We start from the raw sequence: 26,894 nt of genomic DNA, 5'->3' as shown, positions 1-26,894 counted from the left end.
CCAGTTCTAGCGAATAGGTGTGAACTGGTAGAATCCCACCCCTAATTGAATCTCATCATGTGTGCATGATATACTTGATTCTATGCAGAATAATTTTTTAGGAACATACTTTCCAAGTCAGGGCTATACAATATATCTAAAATGGAAATCTATTTTAAAATGCAATGTCCTGATCTAAAACAAAGTTCTCAGAATATTTGTTAACCATTCTTCCGTTCTAATAAATAGAATAATTAACCAATTTTTTTCTATTTGGAATAGAAGTTTTCTACTTGAGTTACATTTAATGCTGTATCTTAATGAGTTGGGAAGAGTCATGAGTCTTTTTCTGGACTCTACTAATTTGTAGATACATTACACTGATGTGGTAGATATTATGCAAATTAGTCAGTGTAATCATGGACCCACTAAATATATTGGATGCAGCCCTCACATTGCCAAGTAACTTGCACACAAGATGTTCTGTTTGTCAGTGTAAGATATTTAGGCCAAACAAATCTGCAGCTTGTGGATATTTTCAGTTCTCTATCCTGAAAATTCCATACCTCATCTTTTTTTGAGTATATTTCCTTGAACTAAATATACACTAAAATCTCAATTACAACTAATTGTTGATCCTGTTTTTTTTTTAAAAAAAACAGGACATTGCATTTTTGAATAGATTTCCATTTTAGATATATTGTATAGCCCTGACTTGGAAAGTATGTTCCTAAAAAATTATTCTGCATAGAATCAAGTATATCATGCACACATGATGAGATTCAATTAGGGGTGGGATTCTACCAGTTCACGCCTATTCGCTAGAACTGGTTGTTAACATTCTAAGCAGTTTGGAGAACCAGTTATTAGAAGAAATTACTGCCCTAATCCTGTAAGGAAGGTAGAAAGGAAACATTCTGGTGTTGCTTACAGAAACTGCCTCTCCGTTAACCCTTATTACATTCTTGGCAGGACTAGACTTCCTGTCTCAGGAACTTCTCTGGAGTTTTTTCCCCCTCCTTTGCTGGTACTTTGCTTGTGTGGAGTGACCATTCAAAGTTACAATGGCACTGAAAAAAGTGTCTTATGACTATTTTTCACACTTACGACTGTTGCAGCATCTCCACAGTCATGAGAGGCCAGGTGAGAAGTTGCATGCCTCGATGTGAGTGATATTGAGTTGTCCACGCCCAGCCAATAACATGACCATCAAGCCACATCCATCCAGTCACATGACCACCAAGCCATGCCTACCAACTAAGACACACCCACAGAACCGGTTGTTAAAAAATTTGAATCCCACCCCTGGATTCAATCCTTAATTGTCATTAAACTCTTAGGGTATTAATTGTGTACATTTCAACATGCTATGTAAGTTATACCGGTATATGTTATCATTTAATGCAGTATAGGTAACAACACTTAACCGCACAAAGAAAATTCAAAACATTGTTTGATGCAGTAAAGCAGTGTGTTGGAACAGAAAAAACAAAGTCCACTTAGCCATAAACGTATCCTTCCTGGCCTTCATGCAAATACAAGTTACTATGTATGTAGACAACAGTACCTTACTGCTTTTATTTTTTCGCTTTTTGAAAAGTTATTAAATATATAGTATACCCTACATTTTGCAATAATCAGATCTGTATTTTTTCTTAGGAAAAAAATCTGAACTTTTTCTTAAGAAATAATTCAGAGTATTCCTTTAATTTTGTAACAAGATTGTGTTTATATACTTAAAAATAAATTACATTGACTATCAAAGTTAGGGTGATACAGTGATTTTGAACATCAGCAATGTTTCACAGCATGACAAATATTTCATATTTTGTTGATTGGATTGGAAATATAGTTATTTAATACAAGGTTACCATATTTCAGATAATTATCTCCTGATAATTGTCACCTGATCCCTGAATAATTATAATAATAGCATATTATTTAAATCATTCTAAACTCTTGTATTCCATCTAGGTCAGGATGGCTATCTAGCTGGCTCCCTGCATGGTGCCCTACATCACTTGTACACCTTAAAGATGCTGAAGAGAAAATCTTGAAATGTAAGCACTTTGTGGTAAGAAATCTCCAACAGCATTCATCTCAAGTTTTATTACTGTCTCTTTCCCACTCCCTTTTTTAATGGAGAAAAAAGTTGGAAGAACAATTATAATTAAGAAATAGGCTTTGGTGCAATTGAGCATCTGGTCTTACAAAGAAAAGAATATTGGAGCTAGTATATTAAACAAAATGGAATATAGCATGACCATAATTTGTTGTACTTCAGAGATTGGAAGGTTCAAACAAGTTGCACAGGTGAAAATTGGAGAATAATGTAAGCGAATAACCCCTATAATAAAGTTTTCCTTTCTTATTTCACAAGTCATTCTGGACTTTGTTGTAAGGTACTAGTGAAAGTAAGGGTTTTCTCAGTGGATTTGATATCAAAATATATTCATTGTGTTTGTGGAATTATTTCAGTATAGACTGAATAATAAGGCTTGTATTTCTTCCTTCAGGTATTACAAGTACTTACAGTAAACAATATGTATACCTATCCAATGGAAATAAAATATGGACACTTACATTTTCTCAGAACCTTTCACAGAAAACTCCACTTGTTCTTCTTCATGGGTTTGGAGGTGGTGTTGGACTTTGGGCTCTCAACTTCGAAGATCTTTGTGAAAATAGGACTGTATATGCATTTGATTTCTTGGGATTTGGTCGCAGTAGTAGACCACAGTTTGACACTGATGCAGAGGTGGCAGAAAATCAATTTGTAGAATCTATTGAAGAATGGAGACGGAAAATAGGATTGGATAGAATGATTTTACTTGGACACAACTTGGGTGGCTTCCTGGCAGCTGCTTACTCACTAAAATACCCATCAAGGTATATGAAAGATTTTTTTTTCTTTTGTTCAATTGTATCAGAGTCTTGTAGACTAGCTGGAAAAATCCCTGTAGTTTTCTTTGTAAGGTTTTTTCAGAAGTGGTTTGCCATTGCCTCCATCCTCAGACTGAGAGAAAATGATTACCTCAAAGTTATCCAGCTGGCTTTGTGTCTAAAGAAGGTCTAGAACATAAAGTCTCCTAGTTTCTAGCCTATACTTTAACCATTACACCAAACTGACAAGCAATAGATAAAGGAAAATTATTTCTATAAGGTGATAAGTTGGCAGAATAATATGATATACATATGTGCAATCTGGAGCCAAATGGCTAGATTCTCTGCTTAGATTAAAATACAATTGAAAAACTAATGTAATCATTTTACGTGTAGAATTCAGTCTTTATTGCACTTAACTTCCATATTATCTTCTGAATGCATAGAACATCTTTTTGGGGTTGCTTTTAAATATCTAATGCATGGAGGATATTTAAGAGACCACAAAATATTGCCCCCCGTGTGTCATATTCATGAGCTTGATTTCAGAATATTTACAGAACAAAAACCTTGGAAGGAGGAGGGAATGTGGGAAGAAATAGCAAATAATTACTAAAAACCATGAGTAATGAAGAAATTATATGTTAGGGAAAAGCTAACTGTACAGTATTTATTTTAGAAAAAATTAAAAATTTTCATTTTTATTTAAAGGCATAACTTATGGTTAATGTTAAGTTACAGTTCAAAAACCTTTGAAGAAAGATTGACTGGTTCATCTGGTACAGTAGGAGACATAATTTATCTGTAGAAATCCAATAATTTAATATAGTATTTATCCCAGAGGTGTAAGAAATTGAATTTTGAATTTTTGTATGTCATGCATTCTTTCACTGAGCTACAGAAGAAATTTTAGATGGTACTATTATCTAAAAAAACAAGAATAGAAGTATTGGTGTGATTGAAATTCCATTTCCTAGTAATACTGATTTTAATACACAAGCAATTATTTTGAAATTAAAGTAAGAAGTGATAAATGTTTTACATCTGTCATGTTTTAAGAAGAAAATGCATCTATTCAGCTACGTAAATGTTTAAATGTTGATAATCATAAAGAATTGGAGTATGGAAATATACAGATACTCATAAAATGCATTATTGAAAAAATAAATGTTGCTGGCTTATTGACCAAGCAATTGGTATTGCCAGCATCTTTCCTCACTCAAGGTCTTGTTCTTAACTACTTTGTATATCCCCCAGAAATAGTATGAGGTTGGAGAAAGGGACCCTCCCAACCTCTAAAGGTAATATAGCATTCTAATTTTGGACGGTGTACTTCTCAATCCAATATTGTAAGGAAAGTTACAAAAGCATTAAACAGAGAAGAGAACTCACCACCTTAACTGAAACTATGAGGCAGAGCATGGTGGCTTACTCATCATCACCACATGACAATTCAGAATCCAATGCATGCAGAAGTAAGATATGTCCGTTTTGCAGTTCAAGATGGAAGTTTGCTCTATTTTTATAATCTCAGATTTGGAATTTACCTTAATCTTAAACACCACTAGGTGGTAAAGAACTATGGCTCATCTCTTTTCCATTTGTGATGGGGATGGTGACAAACAAGACTGTTGAATCCCATGAAACCTTTGCTAACCTTAAGAGAGATGAATAGATTGTCCTATATCTAAAGAAAGACAAAAAAATATTTCAAGGATGACTAAAGTGCAGTTCTCTAGATATTACTGAACTACAGAATTCCTCAGTCCTTGTCAGAATTATCAGTGGTAAGATATTATGGGGATTGCATATGACTTGATAGTTATGCAGCTTCAGTGAAAATACAGAGATTAGGTTCATAACTCCATTGCATTGGAGAGGAATAATGGCAGCAAAGTTACAGTATGCATTCATCCAAATCTAAATCATAAAGCACAATTTGGAAACTCTAGTGTCTAAATTTATATAACAAAGTTGGAAAAAACGTGATTTATTGTGATTTATTGTCGTGAAATGTGAGGGTTGGAGAATAGAGATCATCTAGTGCAATCTTGGCCATGCAGGAAACCAGAGATACAGTTATTGATCATTTTGTTTGTAAAATTAAATCATAATATTGTACAAAAGGCCCAGGTCTCCTCTCTCTTCCTCTTCTAAGTCCAGATTCTTGGGAGGAACATTTAGGGTATTTCTGATTCCAACTGTATTTCATCTCTTCTGAGGACTATGGTTAACATGAAGCATGGTTTAAATAGATGGGTGATCTTTGTCCAGCATTTACTTCCCCAAGGCCCAGATTTCATCACTAAATGTAATGGAAAAACTTCACTTTGTGATACAGGCCTCCATGGGATTCGATTATCTGTTTTGTATATTTAAACCCTATCTCAAACTTAAGAAAAGAGCAAAAGAAATGAGCCAAATATTTCTCTTTCATCAGTAATGCTGCTGTCACTAGACTAAGCCTCAGAGAGTACAGGTTAAAATAAAAAGTCTTATCTTCCTCTGATGGAATTGCCCATTCCAGTTTAAATTCAATTCACTGCAATTGTCTATTTATATTGTTATATATTGTATATTATCATAAATCCTCTGTAGGTTTTCAACTGTCTGGATAAAGAATTAGTCTGTGCCCAATTCCATTTTAGTTTGGATTGAGTAGTCATTAAAAAACTTGGATGTCTGATAAAACAAAATCTCAGATCATGTGAATGGCTACCAATTAAATATGAGGACAAATCACTTTCAGGTGATTGTGTGAATGGAGAAAGAACAGGGTCAGCATACATTTCCACACTGTATCCATTTCAAAGTACTTAATAATTCTCAAACTGAACTTTGAAACGTAAAATGTATATTCTTATTCTATATAAATCTATTTCCTGTGTAGATACCAAGTAATTAAAGCTGATTCTGAAATAAGATTTGTACTGTTCAATTGATTTCCTTACTGACAAAATATCTTAACTTTTATCTCTGCAGAGTAAAGCATCTTCTGTTAGTGGAACCATGGGGTTTTCCAGAAAGGCCTTCCAATGCTGAGCATGAGAGGACTATTCCAATATGGATCAAAGCACTTGGAGCTATCTTGAGTCCATTTAATCCATTAGCTGGTCTCAGAATAGCTGGACCTTTTGGTGAGTGCTAACCTAGCTTATTTTATTGATGCCAAAGACATCAATTTTGAAATTGCAGTAACATGGACCTTAGGTCATCTATGTATTTAAGCACTCACCTGGTTAGGTTAGAACGTGGAATCCTATTAAGGCCTTTGAGCAAAGTGATTGAGGAAGAATGATACATTTAAAGCTTCTCCTATATTCAGCATAGAAAGACAGCAGACTCCTGAAGGGAAATATAAATGCTCTGCCAGATGCAGTCTGGTAATTTTGGCCCGCGGTGCCTCTGTTGGCCAAAACGGGCGGTGGGGAGTGCTGCAGGAGGACTGGATTGGACTGGATTACAATTATGTGGCCTCAAGTAAGTGCATGATCTGAATAGAAAACAAGCAATATCCTATGTTAATACTATAGTTTAATGCCAGATTTACATATTGTAGGCCCATTTAATCTACAATCAACAATCTATAATTGACAGCCATTTCTATTTATTATTCTGGAAATTAACCTCTGCTGATAGATTGTGTATTATCATGTTATTTATGCTATTGTATTTTTATTATTAGTTGAATAATAAAAATACACTAGTATAAATAGCTTTTCTGCAATTTACTATTAAACAATGGGGTATAAATTTAGAAATAAAAAGTTTAGTGGCAAGTGAAGAATAAGTAATAAATGTTTGCCAGCAATATCTGGTAGAAGAGATAAGAAAATGGTTATAGTAAAGAACTGTGGAAAGAAGGAACAGAAGGGGAGAAAATGCATCTTGAGCCTGTGTCAAATGCCCACCATGGCTATGCCCACCATGACCACATCCAACTCTGGCTACCCCTTCTCGGCCCTCCAAGGTCAAACACAACCCTGATGCGGTCCTCAATGAAATCGAGCTTGACACCCCTGCTCTAGGTATTTATTAGCAAGGATAACTATGATGGCAAAAACGTCTTGTTTAGCATTAATTTTCTGTTTCTCCTGAGGTTTTACTCTACACTTCAAGTGGAAATTTATACTAAAGAATTTATAAAGTGGTTGGATGCTTAGAAATAAAATACCTGGTGGCAGAAAATGTTTATAAGTATAATAATTATTATAGTATGTCAGAACATCTTGGATATTATTCTAATGTAATAGCATAATTTATTTTATTTATGCTGTTTATGGCTTGACTTGTCAAAATAAAGAGAAGAAATGTAGCTTGTCGAATCAGGATTATTACCACTCTAGACAATTGTAATTATTTGTTAATTAAATTGTATTTAAATAAAATAATAGTTTCTTTAATTCCCATTTTAATTCCCATATGATAATGATGGAATCAGGCAATGGATTTCAGGGCTCAAAAAATATAATTATTATCTTATGCACAGTTGGAGATTTCCCTCCTTTGTCTGCTATTAAAAGTACTAAATTCTTGATTTTTGATATATAATAGGATTGAGCCTGGTACAACGTATAAGGCCAGACTTTAAGAGAAAGTATTCATCTATGTTTGATGATGATACAGTCACCGAATATATTTATCACTGTAATGTGCAATCACCAAGGTAAGTGTAAGATGTTAAAAGTCTTTATATTAATTATTTTCTAAAGCATGGGTCTTAAATAATCAAAACAATATACAATCGTCTTCAAAGAAAGGAAATGTGATCATTTGCAAAACTATAATCCTTAAAGAAAAAGAAATACATGTAAGTAGAAAATCACTTTTAAAAATACATGAAGAACTGACCATGTTGATTATTAGAAGAAGAATGGAATGGAATGTTTTCAAAAAGGGCATTATAAAATTGACAAATAAATTCTCTATTAAATCATTTTCTTGCATGGTGTTTTCTTAACATGTGAAGTCATCATAAATCTTCAGCCTTCACTGTTGTTTAATAAGCTGCTTGTAAAGATGACAGGTTCATTAGAAAATCTATCTTAAGCTATTACCTGAAGAAAAAAGAACTGACAGGTATGAGATTCCTTTGAAATCTGATATATATTACTAAGAACGTGTGCACTTCATAATTGTTTTAATATTTTTCCCTTTCATTCTCTCATTCTTCTTTCAACATTCATAAAAGCCAGCATGGCTTTTAAAAAGGTGCCACTGTTCTTGAAGTCCTATATGGCAAAGACTGTATCAGACTTATGCCATTAACTTTCCATAAAGCTAGAGATAAATAAAGGTATTTATATTAAATTATCTGTGATTGTATTAAACATAGTTAAGACTTGACAGGTGCTAGACAAAGTTTTAAAATTATATACATGACTAAGCAATATTAGATTATGTTGTATTAATAAATAATTAAAGTCAGGTATATGGAATTTAGCAAATTCATCTAGTTTTTTTCATTGACATCTTAAAGCGGTGAAACTGCTTTCAAGAACATGACAGTTCCCTATGGATGGGCAAAAAGGCCAATGCTGCAGAGAATTGTTCATATGCATCAAGACATTCCTATCACTGTGATTTATGGAGCAAGGTCCTGTATAGATGGCAATTCTGGAGCCACCATCCAGTCCCTGCGACCAAATTCTTATGTGAAAACAATAGTAAGTGGGACATTCTAGTCATTATTTATTTTGTTTTTAGTCATTCTGTTGCAAAGTGACCACTCTAATTTATCTTCTTTTGACATTTGGCAACAGCTATTTGAACATTTAAAAGTGTTCAAATTACTATTCTGTCAGTCTTTTAAAATATATTTTGGACATATATTTTTCTTTCTGATCATCTGTGCATAAATATGAAAAAAAGCAATTCAGCATAAATGGGTTGATGCATGGATGCATTCATTTTATTACAAATCTGCAGTCACTGTAATACTAGTAGATTTTACTCACTTCTCCATGAAGAACAGATGAGTAGATTGTAAATGGACTGGAGAGTTACTTCTGGACAAAAGCTTCAGTTTTGTGTACAGGTGTATCCTCCATATAGCCTCCAGATTTTTTTCCCTGCACCCTCAAGTCAGGGTTAACTGCTAATGACTACCTGGGTTAGTCTCTGTAATTTTCTTGGCAAGTGTTTTGGAAGTGATTTGCCATTGTCTGCTTCCTATGGCTGAGAAAGAGTGATTGGCCCAAGGTAATCCAGCTGGATTTGTGCCTAAAGCAGAATTAGAATTCAGTCTCTGGTTTCTTGCCTGATGTTTTATCCACTATACTTATTCTCCCTTCTGATTTATATTGAATTTCACAAGTATTCAAATCAGATTTTTCTGTTATTATGGCAGTCCTTGATTTATCACCACAATTGAGCCCAAAATTTCTGTTGCTAAGTGAGACACTTGTCAATTACGTTTTGCCCCATTTCACCACCTTTCTTGCCATAGCTGTTAAGTGAATCACTGCAATTGTTAAGTAAGTAAATGATTGTTAAGTGAATCTGGCTTCCCCATTGACTTTGCTTGTCAGAAGTTTACAAAAGATGATCACATGACCCCAGGACACTGCAACCAACATAGATGTGAGTCAGTTGCCAAGTTCCTGAATTTTGATCACATGACCATCGACATGCTGCATTAGTCATAAGTTTGAAAAACATAAGTCACTTTTTTCAGTACCGTTGTAATTTTGAATTGCCACTAAATGAACTGTTGTAAGTAGAGGAGTACCCGTATATCTTAATGTATGCAAATGAAAGTCAATGTGAAATCATCTTTTTGCATGGATACCCTTTAAATGTATAAGAATGAATACATTTCATATTAATCTCTTGGTTAAATCCCTGTTTTACTTTATTTCTAAATATATCCATATACATCAAAAGTATCCCTTTTTTCAAAAGACAGAGAAAATATAAAAGCAAAACACTTCCTTGCCTGCAGGCTTAAACTCTGTTTTAAAAAATCTGAGAGAAAAAGAAAAATGTGAACTTATAAAAATAGGGAATTCAATTTATAGTATATTTGTTCTAGAAACAAATTTGCTCATATTTTTTGTAAATGTCAATAATGTTATAAAACATTGATGTTAAGATGTTAAATTGATTTTCCCCCTCTCTTCCATTCCCAGGCTATCCTTGGTGCAGGTCATTATGTATACGCGGATCAACCTGAAGATTTCAACCAGAAAATAAATGAGATCTGCAATTCTGTGGACTGAAAAGATTTTGCTTTTTGAAAAAAGAGGCTGTAAATATAAATCAAAGTAATACTTTATAGTATATTATAAAAAAGTTAAGGAAAAGCTGAAAAAATAACCAATTTTCTATGTACTCTTTCATTTAAAATATTTTCTCACTTAAAACTATGCAGTTCCTTTTATTATAATGGGCAGATTTAAAAATAGTTGTACATTTTATTTTGATTCTGTCTCTGTATGTTTTGGGGAAACATATTTCAATGTGTATTAAAATATTTTAAAACTGGAATTTTAAAAGTAAAGTTTTGCAAAATTACAACCTTTAATATGTAAGAATTTCAATAGCAAAACCACAGTTTCGCTATTTCTTGCAGTATCCATATACTGCAGTCTTCATAAAAAGATGAAAAAATTACTGAGGATTGAATCAGAAGATTGCATATAGGATGTTATTTCATTGAAGTTATGTGGAATTTGCCAAAATAATATTAACAAGCACTCAGGAAAAAGACCACAAATAGGAAGGCAAGTTGGGGGGAAATTCCGTGGGTTTGTTTGTTTTTTGGCTCTTGTAAATATTGTTTTAACTGTGCTAATGATTGAATGCTAAATGTCCTATGTTCTAAGGTAGTAATACCTTAGGATATCTAAGTTCTAAGGTACCAATATTCTTCCACTTGTTTTTAAAGAGAGTTGCATAATAGAGTGGATTTGAAATTTTTGACACTGATAATTGCAAAATATATTGATGAGCTGATTCTCAATTTTTACATGCAACTAAAATTCAGTCATATAGACCATGGATAAAGTACTGTGGTAATTAGTATTTGGATGAATATGTATTTTCTTATTTTTGGAATGTTGAGCCAGTCTAATTGTAAAACAATATAATCTTGTCAAAATTAGGTATCTTAGAAAAAGGTATATTTAATTAAATAAAAGAAATGAATCTGGAAATGTTATCTTACCTCAGAATTTTAAAAATAAAGTATTTTAATGCAGTATTTTAAAGAGTTATTTGGGCCCTGAAGAGTTTTTTTAAAAAACATAAGATAAGTTAAATAAAATAAGCAGAATTGTAAACTTAAAAGTGTGTGGAAATGTCTGTGCGTCTTATGCAGCGAATGTTGCCAAAGCCCCGCTGGCCCCCACCCTTCGGCCTCTACCTCCCAGCAATTCGCCTCCTTGCAGCAAACAGCCTGGTCAGCTTCAGCACAGCCTGGTTAGCATGAGCAGCTGATTGGCGGATAGATTGGCCTCCCAACAATCAGCTGTTTCAGGCTGCAGGGATTGTCATCGCCTATTGTCGCCTCATTTTCAGCCTCCACATTTTGCTTTTGGCCTCAGCGTGCCACATTTTCTACTTGTTCTTGGCGGTGGGAATCGGAACAAGCCGAAAATGAGGCACGCAGAGCTGAAAACGGAGCATGTGAAGGCCAAGAACAGGATGCGGAGACCAAAAAGGGGGTGCGTGGAAGCAGCAATAGGCAATGGTAATCCCTGCAGCCTGAAACAGCTGATTGTCAGGAGGCAATTCCAACCACCAATGAGCTGCTTGTGCTAAATCAGGCTGTGCTGAAGCTGACCAGGCTGTTTGCTGTTTGCTGCCAGGAGGCAAATTGCTGGGAGGCAGAGGTAGAGGCAGATTTCTCCACCCCCCTTGTTTTCCTCCCCCAAAACTAGGTGCACTTTATACTTCAGAGCATCTTATAGTCCAAAAAATACAGTAAAATCTACACAGTATATTGTTGGTTGACTTTTTAGTGTTGAATTAACTACTGAAATCAATTGAGAAGTTCATTTTGAACATATTGATCTTATTCCAGATGCTTAGAAATACTAGATCTCTAAATTATTTCATTTGTGACAAAATAAGATTTTTAAAATTGAAAAAAAATTATTCCAGGAAATCTTTGTATCAAGATAATTGGCAGAATATAATGACTAAAAACAATTACTGAAAACTATTTGTGTTACATCTGAATCTCTAATTTATCAGATCAGAGATCATCCAGCAATTTTCCAGCATGGAAAACTGGATCTATGTTTCAGCTAGGTTTGAGTATGGAAGAAAAACAGAATATTCTGTATTTCCCTGAGTATTCTGTCCCTGGAATTATATACTTTGTCCAGTTTTCAGTAGTTTCATTAGATGTCATTAAATAAATTAATAGATACAAAAGCATAGACTGCTCACTATCTTCCAGGTATTCTATTGTCAATAACATCTTATTTGTTATTAAATATTTGTTATGTGAATAATATAAAAATACTTGTAGTATTTATAAACTTCATATTTATAAGGACCTGATAGACCTGATATCCCTTCTCAGTACTTACAGTTACTGTTTTGTGAGAAGAAAAATATAACAATCTGTTTCAGACCCTAGTGATAGGAATTAAGCAATGACCAGAATAACAAAACCACAGGGAGTATTGAAATGTACCATTTTGACTGGAACTGTAAAGCTTCTTTATAAATATATTGATCATACTAATCAAATTAATTCTGACTATGAGTCATCTATACCAGAGGTGGGCAAAATGTCAAATTGCAATGAAAACTGAGTAACATGGCATAGTCTGAAGACTTCCTGGAATGGGAGGAGGACTGTGTCATCCAAGGGTGAGAGATGGGGACAATTGTGTGTGTGTGTGTGTGTGTGTGTGTGTGTGTTTTGTAACTCTTGGATATGTGTGTATGTGAATGTGGTTCAATAAGTTCCCACTTCTTGAATAACAGTAGAGTGGAGAGGAGTGGGTTGGGCACCACCTGGCCAATTAATGAGAGAGGCCAGTCAAAGTGGTGCAGTTGGATGGGATAGAGAATAGTGGATAGGGTTGACACCTTGGGGCACCTGGATGGTGCTGAGAATGAGAGCTAAAACATCATTGGGACTCACCTCCAACCTCTGAGTTGGTAGAAAGTTTGCTGATTGATACAAAAGGACAGAGAGGTTCCTAGTTAAGGGAGCTAAGAGGCCAAAGTTGAGGGGGATGCATACTCTCGGTGTGTATGTGGCTTTGGGCAAATCAGTATATTTGATTAGTGATGGGCATGGGATGTTTTGATGGGAGACAGTTGCCAGATAGGATGCCACTGATGCTTTGATAAGTCAACAAAACAAACAAGTCCATCTCCTCCCACATCTTGGTTCAAAGGTCCTATTTACTTTGTTTTTTAACATCTCTCGAGCAAAGAATGTAGCAACCTTATTCAGACCTCAGTATAAGTACTTTATTCAGCTGCTCCTAGCTTGTGTCTATTCATCACTTCCTGTTATCTGTGAGTGTGGTGGAAGAGAAGTAAACATAATGTTCTGAATAACAATGGATAATTAATACATTATCCTTTTTTGCAATTCAGAGTAGGAAATTAACTTTTGCTGGATTTCTGAAATTTGTGGAAGTTAGAGGTATAAACCAGCCATAATTCTTTACAGATATCACAACACTCTTGATCCTGCTATTTCTTCCAGAAGAATAAATCTTTGAAAGGGTTCTGCTAAGACTTATTTATCTATTAACACTTTGGTGATAACACATATTTTTTTAAAGAAAATAACATTTTTTTCCTGGCCACCTTTTAAAAATTCCTCTGATCTTTCTTGTTAGAAACAGTGTCAATATTGCCTTCTCTGGGATAACAGGTGCCTTGGAAGGTGAGAAAAATTGAATGAAAAAGGGAGTGAGGCCTGATTATGTAGAGTCATTAAATTATAGATGAGGTGGGGATGGCTCAGTTTTTTGTCACAGATGTAGTTAACATCCTTTTACATAAACTCTACTTTTTGTGCTTATTTTTTAATTACCATGGCTTTTTGCTTCTTTTATTTCTTAAAAAAAAAGCAATGATCTGATTGAGATATCATGTAGACTATAATTGCAATAGACATCAGAGGTACGATTGATTAGAATTACACCTTTATTTTGAAATGTCTGGAAAACAGTTCCAAGCTGCAACTTCTTGCTAACAAGAAGCATTCACCACCAGTAGGGGTGGGCTTCAAATTTTTTAGCAAGGGGCTCTCTGCCCTAATGACTGCTGGGTGGGCATGGCTGGGTGATCATGTGGCTGGGTGGACGTGGCTAGATGGTCATGTAATCTGGTGGTCATGTGATTGTGTGGGTGTGGCTAGGTGGTCATGTGACTGGGTGAATGTGGCCAACTCAACATCACTCCCACCCAGTTACATGACACACACCCAGCCAGGTTTCATGTCTCTAGGTGTTTTCTGTGGGAAATGGGTGTCCCTCTCTCTCTCACTCTCTCTCACTCTCCCCTCCCACTCTCTCTCCCATTTCTGTTTCTCTCCCTCTCCCTTTGCTTTCTTTCTTTCTTCCTTTTTTCCTCCCTTTCCTTCCTTCCCTTTCCCTCTTTATTTTTCTTTCTTTCTCATTGAATATAATAGCAAATCCAAAATAAAGTTATTATTATGGAAAATTGCTTCTCTGTAATCTTTTCATAGTGAACTCTAAGTTGACAGAAGCTGGCAAGATTGTATTAACAGCAGACTTCCGGTTGTGTTTCCTTCGAGGATGGACCAAAAACCGCAATCATGCAGGGCTTCAATCCATGTTGTACCTGTTAGAGGGCTCCGAAAGGGGCTAGAACCAACTTGGAGGGGTGGGGAAAAAGGAGAATATCACCTGTCGGGTTGAGGGGAGCCACATCTCCCCTCCTTGGTTAGGTAAACTCCCCCGAAGATGGGCTGCATGAGTGGCCAAATGAGTGACCCTGAAGAAGGAGAGCTATCCAGGACAAAGATTGTGCAGGAGCAGTGAAGAAGTGGACAGCGTGGAGACCAGGCAAATTAAGCGCAATATCTGAACATAAGGTACCCCGGATTTAAAACTTTAAAGAGACTTTAAAAAAAAAAGATTGGGAAAGCAGTGACCAGAGGGAGGGGGGGGGAATTAGGACATAAGTGAAAGTGCTTTGAACTGTAAAAGAATTAAATTGAAAGTGGAAGCTAGAAGAAAACATCTATGTAAATTGGATTATTTTAATTATACAATTGGCACTAAATAGACATACTTAAAAGCTGAACTTGAATGTGCCAAAAAGAAAAAAAATGCAATAATTGGATTTATTGGATTTTTCAAACAAAAGCCTTAAAAGGGAAAGGAAAGTGAAAAGAAAAGGTGGAACTTGGACATAACAGAGAGCGCCACCTAATGATAAAGGAAACATTTCAATGACTCTTTAAAAAGTGTTTGGTTCTATAAAACTGGAACTTGATACAAAGTAAGAGGAACTTTGAAGCAATAAGATAGAAACCCTGAAAAGTGAAATTACTATACTATAAAGGAAGAAGAAAGAAGTCTGAACCCTGGGAATACTAGGTGACTTTGAGGAAAAATTAAAACTCAACAGAAGGAATTTAATAATAAAAATATATGAACATTTGACTATTTTGACCCTGGAAATTTGAAATAGGATTTAACAGAAGTGGATGATTAGAAGCTGGTTTAAATTAACTACTGAATAACTGGACTGGATTTAAATACTGAAGAAAAGTAAAAAAAAATTAAAATTACAAGAGCTGCACAAAAATGGCAGAATACTGTCGAAATAAAATCGGACTTAAGAAGTACAAGGGAAATGATATGGGGAAAAGCGGAATTGTGCAGTATTGCTTTACAAATGCTGGAAATGGTGGGGGGTGGAGCTGGCGTCTCAGTGGTACAGCGTGCGATCTTGAAGCTCCAAGATTGCCACTGATATCTCTGTTGCAGGATGGTCCCACCAGACCTAAACCGTCCCATAGAGACGGTGATTGAGGAGGGCACATACTGTCGATCCCAGGGACATCGCAAAGTCCCTGGTTGATCCAGGAAAAGCCCTTTCTGCCGGCGGCAGAGAGGCAGCCTTCCAAGCTGCTGAAGCTGGGACAGCTCCGGAATGGAAGAGATTGGAAAGAAAATGTGGCAGTTTGGTGAGATGAACTTTTACTTATTATTTCTTGAAGAGAACACCCTGAAAAAATGAAAGTGGACTAAAAGTGAAGAGAAAAGAATTTAAGTGGTGTGATTAATTGTCAAAGTGAAAGTTTTTTTTTCTTTTTTCCCTTTTTATTGCAACTTTGAATTTGGCAAAGCTGTTTAACTTTAAACTGGACTGGTATTTTTAATCTTTTTATCTTTGTATTTCTTTGTCCCTTTTTTTTTAACAACCCTTTTGAAAATCCCTTTTTGACCAAGATTCTTCTGCTTAATTCAAGATTTATTTTTCCCCTTTTAAAAAAAGGGAAAAGACTTTACTTTTTTTTTAGTTCCTGGTTGTAGATTGAGGAGGGGGAAGTGAAAGTGAAGGAAAATAAGTAGCACTGCCACCCAGAGGCTTGGATACAATGTTTTTTTTTTTATTTCACTAGTTTGTGTTACAATCAAGGACTCTGAGTTGTGTATTCGAAAAGATAGAGATGAGCATGGCAGTTTGTTTATTCAGATGCTCATTTCTGAACAGATAGCTGGAGGCTGGAGTTGAAGTTGAAAGAAAGAAGATTGAAGTGACCTTGAAAAATTCTCAGTTGACTTATCAAAGAGTCTTGGATACTTGGCAGCAGAGGCTTGTTTTATACTAGAATTGCTTTTTACCTTTTGCCTCCCTTTCTACCCCCCGCCCAACTAGTGGGGCTCTTTTTTTCTCTTTAATTGGATTTTAACTTTTTAAACCAGAAATTAGAATGTGAACCTTTTATTTAGGTTTTCTTTTTGTTTATTAAGAGGAACATATAGAATATTTTTCTTCTTTCTTTTTTTCTTTTTTATTTTTTACATCTACCATTGCAACTAATTGGATTAAGGTATATAAGTGCCTGAAGATTTACTTTTTACTTTTTTCTTTTGAAGTGGCAATTACTTGCCTTCATTTTTTTTCTTTTTTCCTCTTTTTTTCTTCTCTTTTTTCTCTCTCTTTCTTTACAGATAAGCATTACAAGATGAGTAGAAAGACAACAGCCCCAGCTTCTTTGATACCAACTCCCTCACCATCTGGAGGACAACAATCAATACAGACAATATTACAACAGGAAAAAGAAAAAGAGAAGGAAGTGACATTACAGATGATTATGCAAGGAATTCAGAAAATTGAGCAAAAAATTGAAAAGACAGATGAAAAAGTGGAAAATATTCAACAGATGATGATGAAATATGAAGACAGATTCAAAAAAATTGAAGAAGAAGATATACAAAGAGATAAGAAAATTGGGGATATTGATATTCGTTTGAGCAATATCGAGAAGGGCAGATTTGAACCATTAGGATAGGAAATAGACAAATCAGAATTTTATCTAAGATTTCAAAATATAGAAGAAGGAAAGGTGAAAATCTTGCTGAAATAATGGCAGAAATATTGGCGGAAGCACTGGAAATAACCAAAGAAAAGACGATGGATGGGATGGACGAAGTGTTGCGTGTCTACACAAGATATGCAACGAGGAATAGATTACCAAGAGAAGTTCACATTAGATTTACTAAGAAAATTATTGGTGGCGAGAGAGAAAACACTAAGATACAAAGATAAAGAAATTGTGGTGCTGAAACAGATACCAAGAAGAGTAAGAGAGATGAGAAGAGAATATTTATTCTTGACTAAAGAGTTACTTAAAAGAGGAGTAAACTACAGATGGCTGATGCCAGAAGGTCTCTTGTTCACTTGGCAGGAACAAAGACACAGAATTGACACAGTTAGAAAAGCTGAGCTATTCTACTTAGAATACTTTAGAGAAAAGGAGGAAAAAGAAAGAAAGGAAGAGTCACTAATTGAGTTCCAAAAGGAGTGTATAGCAATAATTGAAAAAGAAAAAGAAGAAGGTGCAGTAGGCGGTGAACCCAGAGAACGAGAATTGAGATCTACTAGAGCAGTAAAACCCTCTTATAAAGCTTAACATGGATGAAAGAAAATTGATTACGATTAACATAAATGGACTTAATTTGGTTACTAAAAGAAGGAAAGCCCCGAATGATAAACAAGAAGAATTCTATAGAAAATTACATACAAAAATAATTGAATTCGACTATGTTAATATTTGTATGATGGGAGATTTTAATGGAATAATTAATGATTGGTTGGACTATAAAACACAGAAAACAACAAAGAAAGTTAGAAAGATATTACCAAAATCCTTCCTTCGAATAACAGAACAATTTAATTTAAAAGATGCATGGAGAGAAATGTAGAAAGTAAGCAATATACTTTTTATTCAAACAGGCACACATCCTGGTCTAGAATAGATATGATATGGATGTCAGCAGAATTATTGACTAATGATGACAGTTGAAATAGAAACAAGCACTTGGGCAGATCATAATCCAGTGTCAATTATTTGGAAAGGACACAAGAGGAGATCTAGATGGGTTTTAAATAATATGATACTGAAAGAAAAAGACTTTAAACAGAAAATAGAGAAAGAACTTGTTTTCTTCTTCAAAGAAAATAGAAAAGAGGATACATCTTTACAGAATCTCTGGGACGTGATGAAGGCCTACACAAGAGGTTTGATAATAGATTATACTAGGAGAAGAAACAGAAAACAGAAAAAGACATTTAAGACATTAGAGATTGACTATAAAAGACTGGAAAAAGACTTACAGATGTTCCCACAAAAAAGACATTAAAAATAAAATGGATATAATTAAACATAAAATGGGACTAATGGAAAAAGAGGAATTAGCACAAAAAATAAAAATGCTAAACAGAATTACTTTGAAGATGCAAATAAACCAGGCAGATGGCTAAACTGAGAAAGGAAAGAGAAGCAAGAAGAATTAGTCAATTGATAAATAAAGAAGGACAGGTTTGCTATGGAAATGAGAAAAAAAATATATACAAGACTACTACGGAAAACTGTACTTTCAAGAGAATATTCAAGAAGAAAAAGTTAAACAATATCTTCAGAAAGCGAACCTATCTCAGATACCCCAAAACATTGAAACAATGTTAGAAGGAAGTATAACAATAATGGAATTAACAGAAGCCTTAAAAAAACAGAATGCTGGGAAAGCACCAGGTCCAGATGGTTTGCCAGCGGAATTATACAAGACTTTTCAGGAAATATTGAATTTTCATCTTTTTGAAGTTATGAATGAAGTTATGTTAAAGAAAAAAAATACCAAAAACATGGTCAGAAGCATACATTACACTTATACCGAAGGAAGGTACAGACCTACAGCAATTTAAAAATTATAGACGTATATCTTTATTGAACTCAGACTATAAAATCTTTGCTTCAATTTTGGCAGAAAGACTAAAAAGATACTTAAATAATTTTATTCATACTGATCAAAATGGATTTCTGCCAAAGAGACAAATCAAAGACAATGTGAGAATCATTTTGGATACTCTGGAATATTATGAAGCTCACTCTGAGAAGCAAATGGCCTTGATGTTTCTAGATGCCCAAAAAGCCTTTGACAATGTGAGTTGGTGATTTATTTTACTGCAAATGATACAAATAAAGAAATTTATCCAAGGCATTGAAACAATATACCATGAACAAACTGCAAAGGTGATGGTGAATGGAGAATTAACAGAATCCATAGATGTAAGAAAAGGGACAAGGCAAGGCTGTCCATTGTCGCCTATGCTGTTTGTGTTAACATTGGAAATCTTGAATAGGAATATCAGAGAAGAAAAAGAAATAAAAGGAATGAAAATTAAAAAGGAGTATAAATTGCAAGCTTTTGCAAATGACCTGGTATTTATATTAGAAGACCCATTGGAAACAGCACCAAAATTAATAGAAAAAATAGAAGAATATGGAAAAGTAGCAGGTTTGAGAATAAACAAAGACAAAACAAAAATATTAACAAGGAATATGTTAGCAAGACGAAAGAAAGAGTTGGAAGAAATTTTAAAAATACAGGTCATGAACAAGGTTAAATATTTAGGGATTTATATTACACCAAGATGTAGTACGCTGAAGGAAGATAACTATGTTAAACTCAAACAGCAGATTGCAACAGATTTGATGAAATGGGAAAAACTGCAACTATCATTGATTGGGAGAATATCCACAATTAAGATGAATATATTGCCTAGAGTTTTATATTTATTCCAGACAATTCCTATTCGATTAGGGAAAGAGTTTTTTGAAGATTTAAATAGAATTGTGTTGAAATATATTTGGCAGGGTAAAAAAGCAAGAGTAAAATTAAAACTGTTACAAGATGCAAGAATAAGAGGAGGGTTTGCCTTGCCCAATTGGGAGCTATATTACCAGGCGACCAGTTTGATGTGGGTAAAGGAATGGATAACACTAAGGAATAGTAGATTATTGACTTTAGAAGGCCATGACTTGCTGCTGAGATGGCATGCCTTTCTCTGGTATAAGGGAACTAAAACACGGTATTTCAGAAGACATTATATTCATGAGGCATTGTTTTTGAACTGGGAGAAGATAAAAAGACAATATTACTTAAAAATTCCAACATGGATATCAACTATTGAAGCTTTTTCTTATCCAATAATATATAAAAAGGAACAAACAGTCAGATATGGGGAGATATTGAATGAAAACGGTGAACTTAAATCTATGCAAGTGTTGGAAGAACAAGGTGTAAAAATGAATTTGCTTTCATATTTGCAAATACAATCTAGGTTTGATAAAGACTCTAAGGCAGAAGATATTTAGACAAGTTGACTGATTTAGATAAAATTTTGATGGATACTGATGAAAAGGTAATTAAAAAACTTTATGGACATCTATTAGAATTTAAATTGGAGGAGGAACAAGTCAAAGAAATGATGATTGCTTGGGGGAAAATTTTGGATATGGGATTGATTTAGAAAAATGGCAAAAATTGTGGTCTCAGAATTATAAAATGACAATGTCAACTGCATATAAAGAAAATTTGTATAAGATGTTTTGCAGGTGGCACTAACCCCCGATGAGACTTCCAAGAATGTTTAAGAATAAATCGGATAAGTGCTGGAAATGTCATCAGAAACCTAGTTTATATTATCATATGTGGTGGACATGTTTGGACGCGAAGAAATATTGGACTAAAATCCACACATGGTTGGAAAAAATGATAAAACAACATATACACTTTAAACCAGATTTTTTTTATTAGGAGTCATACCGGACATATACAATAAAGAACTGAAATATTTGATTGTAAATGTTTTAACAGCGGCTAGAATTGTATTTGCGAAGAACTGGAAAAATGACAAAATACCTATGCAGGAGGAAGTTATCAAAAAAAAATTATGGACTGTGCTGAAATGAGTAAACTGACATTTGAAATTAGAGAACAGGAAGACAAACAATTTTATATGATATGGGATTTGTTTTATCAATGGTTGGATAAAAAGGCATGGTAATGTAATAGACTAGATAATTTTGTGACAGAATTTAATAGACTGATATAAAACATAATATAGATATATATATCCACTGGTTGAAAGTATAACACAAATTTTAAGATAAAACTTGGAACATCTCGTATAAAATGATGGAATAAATAGTTTAGTCATGGATGATTAATAACTGATAAATATATAAGCATATGGTAGTTCGACAATGTGAAGACTGATATAAGTTGTGAGTAAATGACTACAAAAGGATAGCACAAAAGATATGTAATCAACTGACACACTGTATGTATATAAAATGGAAGATGGTTTTATGTTTTGTATGTGTATGTTTGTTTTTAAAAATAAATTTATATAAAAAAACCAAAATGCTGGAAATGGCGTCGTTGGAGAACAAAGACGGACAAGGAGAACCAGAAGGGGAGGAGTTGATTAAAGAAGAGGCCAGCCTCAATGAACAAACAACACAACAAACATTTAAACAGGAGGGAAAAAGCATGGAAATTAAAACTTGGAGGTCTGAGGGAACAATTAAAGAGATAATTGTTCAAAAAGTCAAACAAAGAAAAAGCAGAAAAGGGAATTACAGGAGAAAGTTCAAAAGAGGGAGCGGAATAAAAAATGGAGTTACAAATGGAGGGGAAAAATAAAAAAATAAAGGAAAAGAATAAGGGAAAGGACCAGAAAAGAAGGGGCTATAGAAAGCCAAAAAAAAGAGAAAAGAAGCTACATGGCTAGAAGACCTAGAGATAATGGGTAGACTGAGAATAAGAAAGAGGATTCTACAAGGTAATACATAAAGATGTATAAGAATATAAATTGCAAAAAATGGAATTATTGGAACATGGTTTTTTTTCTATTTGATTATTTTCTGAGAATCATTGTTAAATTAATGAATACATGTAAAGATAGGATTATTATAAGAATGTCAATTACATTAAATGAAATTAAAAATATAGTTAAAATGAACTATGAGAATTGTACTAAAAAGACAAATATCAGTTTCTTCAATTAGCTGAAAAGATTAATATATTAGAAAAAATAAATGTTTTAGAATAAAGAAAAAATACCATGTGGAATCTAGCCTAAAATATATGTGTGATATGTAGTATTTAGGTAATAACTAAACATGATTATATTATGGTAATTTTTAATACGAGTTAAAGGGGAGTAAATTGATGTATAAGACAAAAAGATGGTGCACTCAAACATAATTAAGGGGAAAATGTTTGGAACTATTAACACTTAGATGGAATTTATTGAATAATGAAATAAGAATGTGATGAAATTGCAAATATGACAGATAAAAGTACAAAAATGTAACAAATATAGATTAAGAACTAAGAATTTTAAGATATTATATAAAGAAGATAGTATAATTGGAATTTCCGGTTTGTCGGCTTTGCGAGCGGTAGGGATTCGCGGCTGCGCGATCCCCTGCCGCGCTAGCCGCTTTTGGGGCTCCGATCCGAAAGGGTGGAGCAAGGCTGCCCTGCAGGGGCAGCTGAAGGTAGGGGGGATCCGGGGAAAGGGTTTGGGGGTGCTGCAGACCCCTCCCTAGCCGGCAGAACCTCCTTTACCAAGACGGTGCAGCGGGCGGTCCGTAATGGCCGCCACAAAGAAGCCGGCAGCTGGGCAAGTATGCGCTGGAGGAAGAGGAGAAAGTTTTTAAAAGTGAAAGTCTTCTTGGTCGACCCAGGACTCTAAGATATATTTAATTTAATTCCTGAAAATGATGGCTTTTTGGATGATTCTTTCCACAAGAGAAAATAAGCGGCAATTCTGAGGTGCTGAAAGGAAAGTTTACTCTCCCTCCGACGGAATTAATAAATGGATATTGAGAAACCTGTTTTTTTTTTCAGGTAAAACTAGCTTTTGGGATAAGTCGGAAGGGAGAGGACAAAAAATATATTTATCTGGTTGGATTTTGTTGGAGGAGATGCCTTAAGGATTTGAAAACAAAAATAAAATCTTAATAAGGCTTCAAAACACAGATTTGAATTTTCTTTTTCTTTTGTCTGATACTACCCCTGGAAGAGAAAGGGGGAATTTTGGCTTGGCTTGGATTGATTGAGGATTGTGGACTTTGGGATTGTCTTATTTTTCTTTGGAATATTTTGGTTGGTGTGAGAAGAAAGAGGGAAAAAAGAAAAGAAAAGATCTATAATGGCTTTTTCTTTTGAGGAACTGAGGGATGAATATGAGCAAACAAAAGCAGCCTGTAAAGATGGTATGGAAAAAGCTTTTCTTTTTTTAGAAATGGCGTTGGTTAACTATGAACAGACAATACAGATGGAAGCTGAAGAACAACAAGAAGAAGATGAAGACGCCATCTTCAGTGAATCCCAAAATTCATCTAAGAAAGAAGGAAGGAAGAAAGCGAGGAAAATGAAGGATTTAAGATCTAAAAAAACATTTAAGAAAGAGAAAAATATGATGCAAAATAAATACAATGATAGCAAACGAGAAAAAGGGAATACAACAGAGAAGGGATGCCGGCAAGACAGAGGTTAGAAGAAGGGGGTAGGAAGATTTGGTGGGGAAGAAAGAAAGGGAAAGGCGGAGAAAAGCCACAAAGTTTTAAAATTAGATGGGAAAAGAGGAATCTTTTTAGGGATAATGGGTAAAGCATAAATTTTTTTAAAAAGATTCTGCAAGGTACACAAGATGGTATTGTAACATTTGTATTAGAAATAGAAAATTAGAATGGCTTAAGAGTTAATAAGAAATTAAAATGTTGAAATGTTTAATAATGATTGATTTTTAAAATGTAATAAAATATTGAAGGAAAGGCAATGAGAATGCTATAAGATTTATTATTTAGATTTATTATTTAACTACGTATTTAGGAGGATATTATGTATTTAAACATTTTTGATTTTTTACTCTGTTTTTATTGTTACTAAAAGTAAAAATTAGTAGATAGAATGTACCAAGCAGAATCAAATTGGGTATTAGGTGTTATTTTAAATGTTAATCTAATTAATTTAGGAGAGGATAGAAAGGCATCATACTCTGATTAGTGATTTCAGGAGAAATTCCTTTTTTTTTTTTTTTCATTATAAGGAATGAGATAGAGGGATAATAAAGGATGGGCAAAAGATACAAATATAATGATTTAAATTAAGATGGATTGAATAAGATAGAATTATGAAGAGTGAAATGTGTGGAGAAGTTTATATAGAAGATACAGAATGGTAAATAAAATAAGTAATGATCTGTAAGATGAGCATGAATATAATTAAAGCCCATATAAAGAGAGGTACCTGGGGCCAAGTTACTTTACTAAAAGATTTTTTATATGTATGTTTGTGTTTGTTTATGTCTTTGAGAGTATTGGTGAAACCTTGTAGAAACATAGAAAGAGAGTGACGATAATCAAGTCAGAAAGAAATAGATGAAATAATATAGAAATGTATTGTATAAGATAAGGTTTTATCTGACTTGTTAAATCTATAATGGAAAAAGGTTCAAATATGTAATGGTTGATGATGATTTGTTTGTTTTTTGAAATTAATAAAACTTGCTTTAAAAAAAAGAAGATAGTATAATTAAAGAAAAACAGAATAAGTTAAGATATGAACTAAAAATGGATAAAATAAATGTGAAAAACAAGAATATTTTTGAAAATTTATAGAAAATGGAAAATAATACGATAAGAAACTGAATATGTAAGGTAGATATGTAATTATGGAAAAGTTTGTATGGAAATGTAAAAACCTAGAATCACTCTGTTCACCAAAAAGATGTTTGTAAAAGATAAAAATAAAAAACTTTTTGGAAAAAAAAAGATTGTATTAACAGCAGTAGCATACAGTATTTTGATTTCGGCAATATAATTGTCAGATCCATGTATCTGTCATTTCTTCAGTGGAAGAAGAAAATGGGGGGGGGAGGAGACTTATAAAGAAATCCTTTCTTGATGTAACCTTAATCCTATATTGAATTTGTATAACCCACACATGATACAATGGGGGGAGAAAACCCAGATGGCCGGAACCTATCACCTCTGAGAGGCACAGCCGGGAGATGAGAAGATCATAAAAATTGTGAAACTGTGAAAAAAATGTTTCTACAGAAGGGGTGGGGGGAAATTAGCATACTGGCTTTTGTTTCACTAAATACACATCAAGATAAGGGGAGGGGTTCTAAACTCCCTTATCTATCCCTGTATGCCTGAGGGACCTTAGACACTGCTTTGAACTACATGAATTGTCTCATCTCAATAAAGGATTCCTTTTGATATGTTTGGTTTTCAGAAGTTTATTCTTGTTAATTGAATGGGAAAAAGTTCTGTAGCCTGACATAAAGCAGTGTCTGCAATAAGAGGTCAGCCCAGAGAGGGGAAAAAATTTTTTTTTAAAAAAAAACCTTCACTCTACCGAGGGGAAGAAGGAAAGAAAGGAAAATGTCTGAGTACAGCAAGGACCAAGGGGAAGCCAAATGCTGGGGAGAAACATCAACAGTTACCCAGCCAGATACTGACTTGGTGAATCCCATCGAAGATAGCGAAGCTGCCTACGAAACCTCCACAAAGCCCTGGTGGTCTATAGATGTCGGAAAGAGAGACAGCTGGGATGGAAGAACCAGAGGAGTAACCTTCACCCGGGGCAATTGTAAACCTGGGTGGAAATTGGAGCTAGAGGCCCTATCGAATCAGGAAGGATGGGGAAAGGAGCCACTGGCCAATGACCGACTGAGACGGTACATATATCGCCTCGTGCGGAAAGCCCTGGAGAACCTTGAGGTGAGGGATGCACCAGGACGCCAACGCAGGAGAGCGACGGAACCAGAAAATGAGAGAACCCAAGCCACCACCCTGGATTCAGCTGAGAATGATCGGGCAGCAGGACAAGCTGAAGACCAGCAGCCATACCAGGTACCCAACCCCTAAATGCCCCAGAACAGGGGATTAACCCTGGTCAACCCAGAGACAACTGCAGAGGAAGGTCCCACCCCGAGAGTAAAATGTGATGGGGACCCCCAGAAACTGGGGTTTTTCCTGGTGCAAGTCCTCACCTACATGCAAGAATATGGGCAGAATTTCCAAACCCAGGGATCCCGAGTACGAGTCATCACCCTGGCCCTTGAAGGGGCAGCAGCCAGATGGATGGTGACGCTCCACAACGTCAACACCCCAGAATTAAGGAACCGTAACCACTTCATGATGGCCCTACGCCACCACTTTGACAACCCTCTCGCCGATAGAAAAGCCTGAGACCACATCAGAGTCATAAAGCAAGGACGTCGCCCGGTAGCTGAATACACCGAGGAATTTCGTGACCTGGCTGGCCGAGTCGACTGGCCAGAGGATATCCTAGTCTGTTGGTTCAAAGATGGACTAAATGACGACCTATACGCTGCCTGCCTGGCCCTTGGTGCCCCAAACCTCCTGCATGAATGGTACATGATGGCAGAGGAGGTGGAGATAGACATGACTCGTAACCGGTACCACAGTGGCAAGTTTTGGAAAAGATCCCCACCCCTGGGGAAATGGGAAATTTTCAAACCCC

General features: G+C 34.9%; 1 protein-coding gene across 2 annotated transcripts in view; it reads left to right on the top strand.

Moving 5' to 3' along the window:
- ABHD5 (abhydrolase domain containing 5, lysophosphatidic acid acyltransferase) overlaps window positions 1-22,300 on the top strand; it is a 32,474-nt gene extending 10,174 nt beyond the window's left edge. The window contains exons 2-8 of one of the 2 annotated variants that reach the window (XM_087946139.1): window positions 1,954-2,039; window positions 2,496-2,868; window positions 5,845-5,999; window positions 7,417-7,528; window positions 8,342-8,528; window positions 9,993-10,127; window positions 20,939-22,300. In XM_087946139.1, coding sequence (XP_087802265.1) covers window positions 1,954-2,039; window positions 2,496-2,868; window positions 5,845-5,999; window positions 7,417-7,528; window positions 8,342-8,528; window positions 9,993-10,082 — 1,003 coding nt within the window. In that variant the 3' untranslated portion in view covers window positions 10,083-10,127; window positions 20,939-22,300. Of the gene's footprint in view, window positions 1-1,953; window positions 2,040-2,495; window positions 2,869-5,844; window positions 6,000-7,416; window positions 7,529-8,341; window positions 8,529-9,992; window positions 12,569-20,938 lie in introns of those variants that run through there. The other variant, XM_026684502.2, reaches the window with a different exon arrangement.
- Window positions 22,301-26,894: the final 4,594 nt, after the last annotated feature.

The sequence above is a fragment of the Notechis scutatus genome, chromosome Z (genome assembly GCF_049901735.1).
Source record: "Notechis scutatus isolate UNSWTSFEM ecotype Mainland chromosome Z, rNotScu1.2, whole genome shotgun sequence".
NCBI classification, from domain to species: domain Eukaryota; kingdom Metazoa; phylum Chordata; class Lepidosauria; order Squamata; family Elapidae; genus Notechis; species Notechis scutatus.
This window is presented reverse-complemented; position numbering and strand designations above follow the sequence as displayed.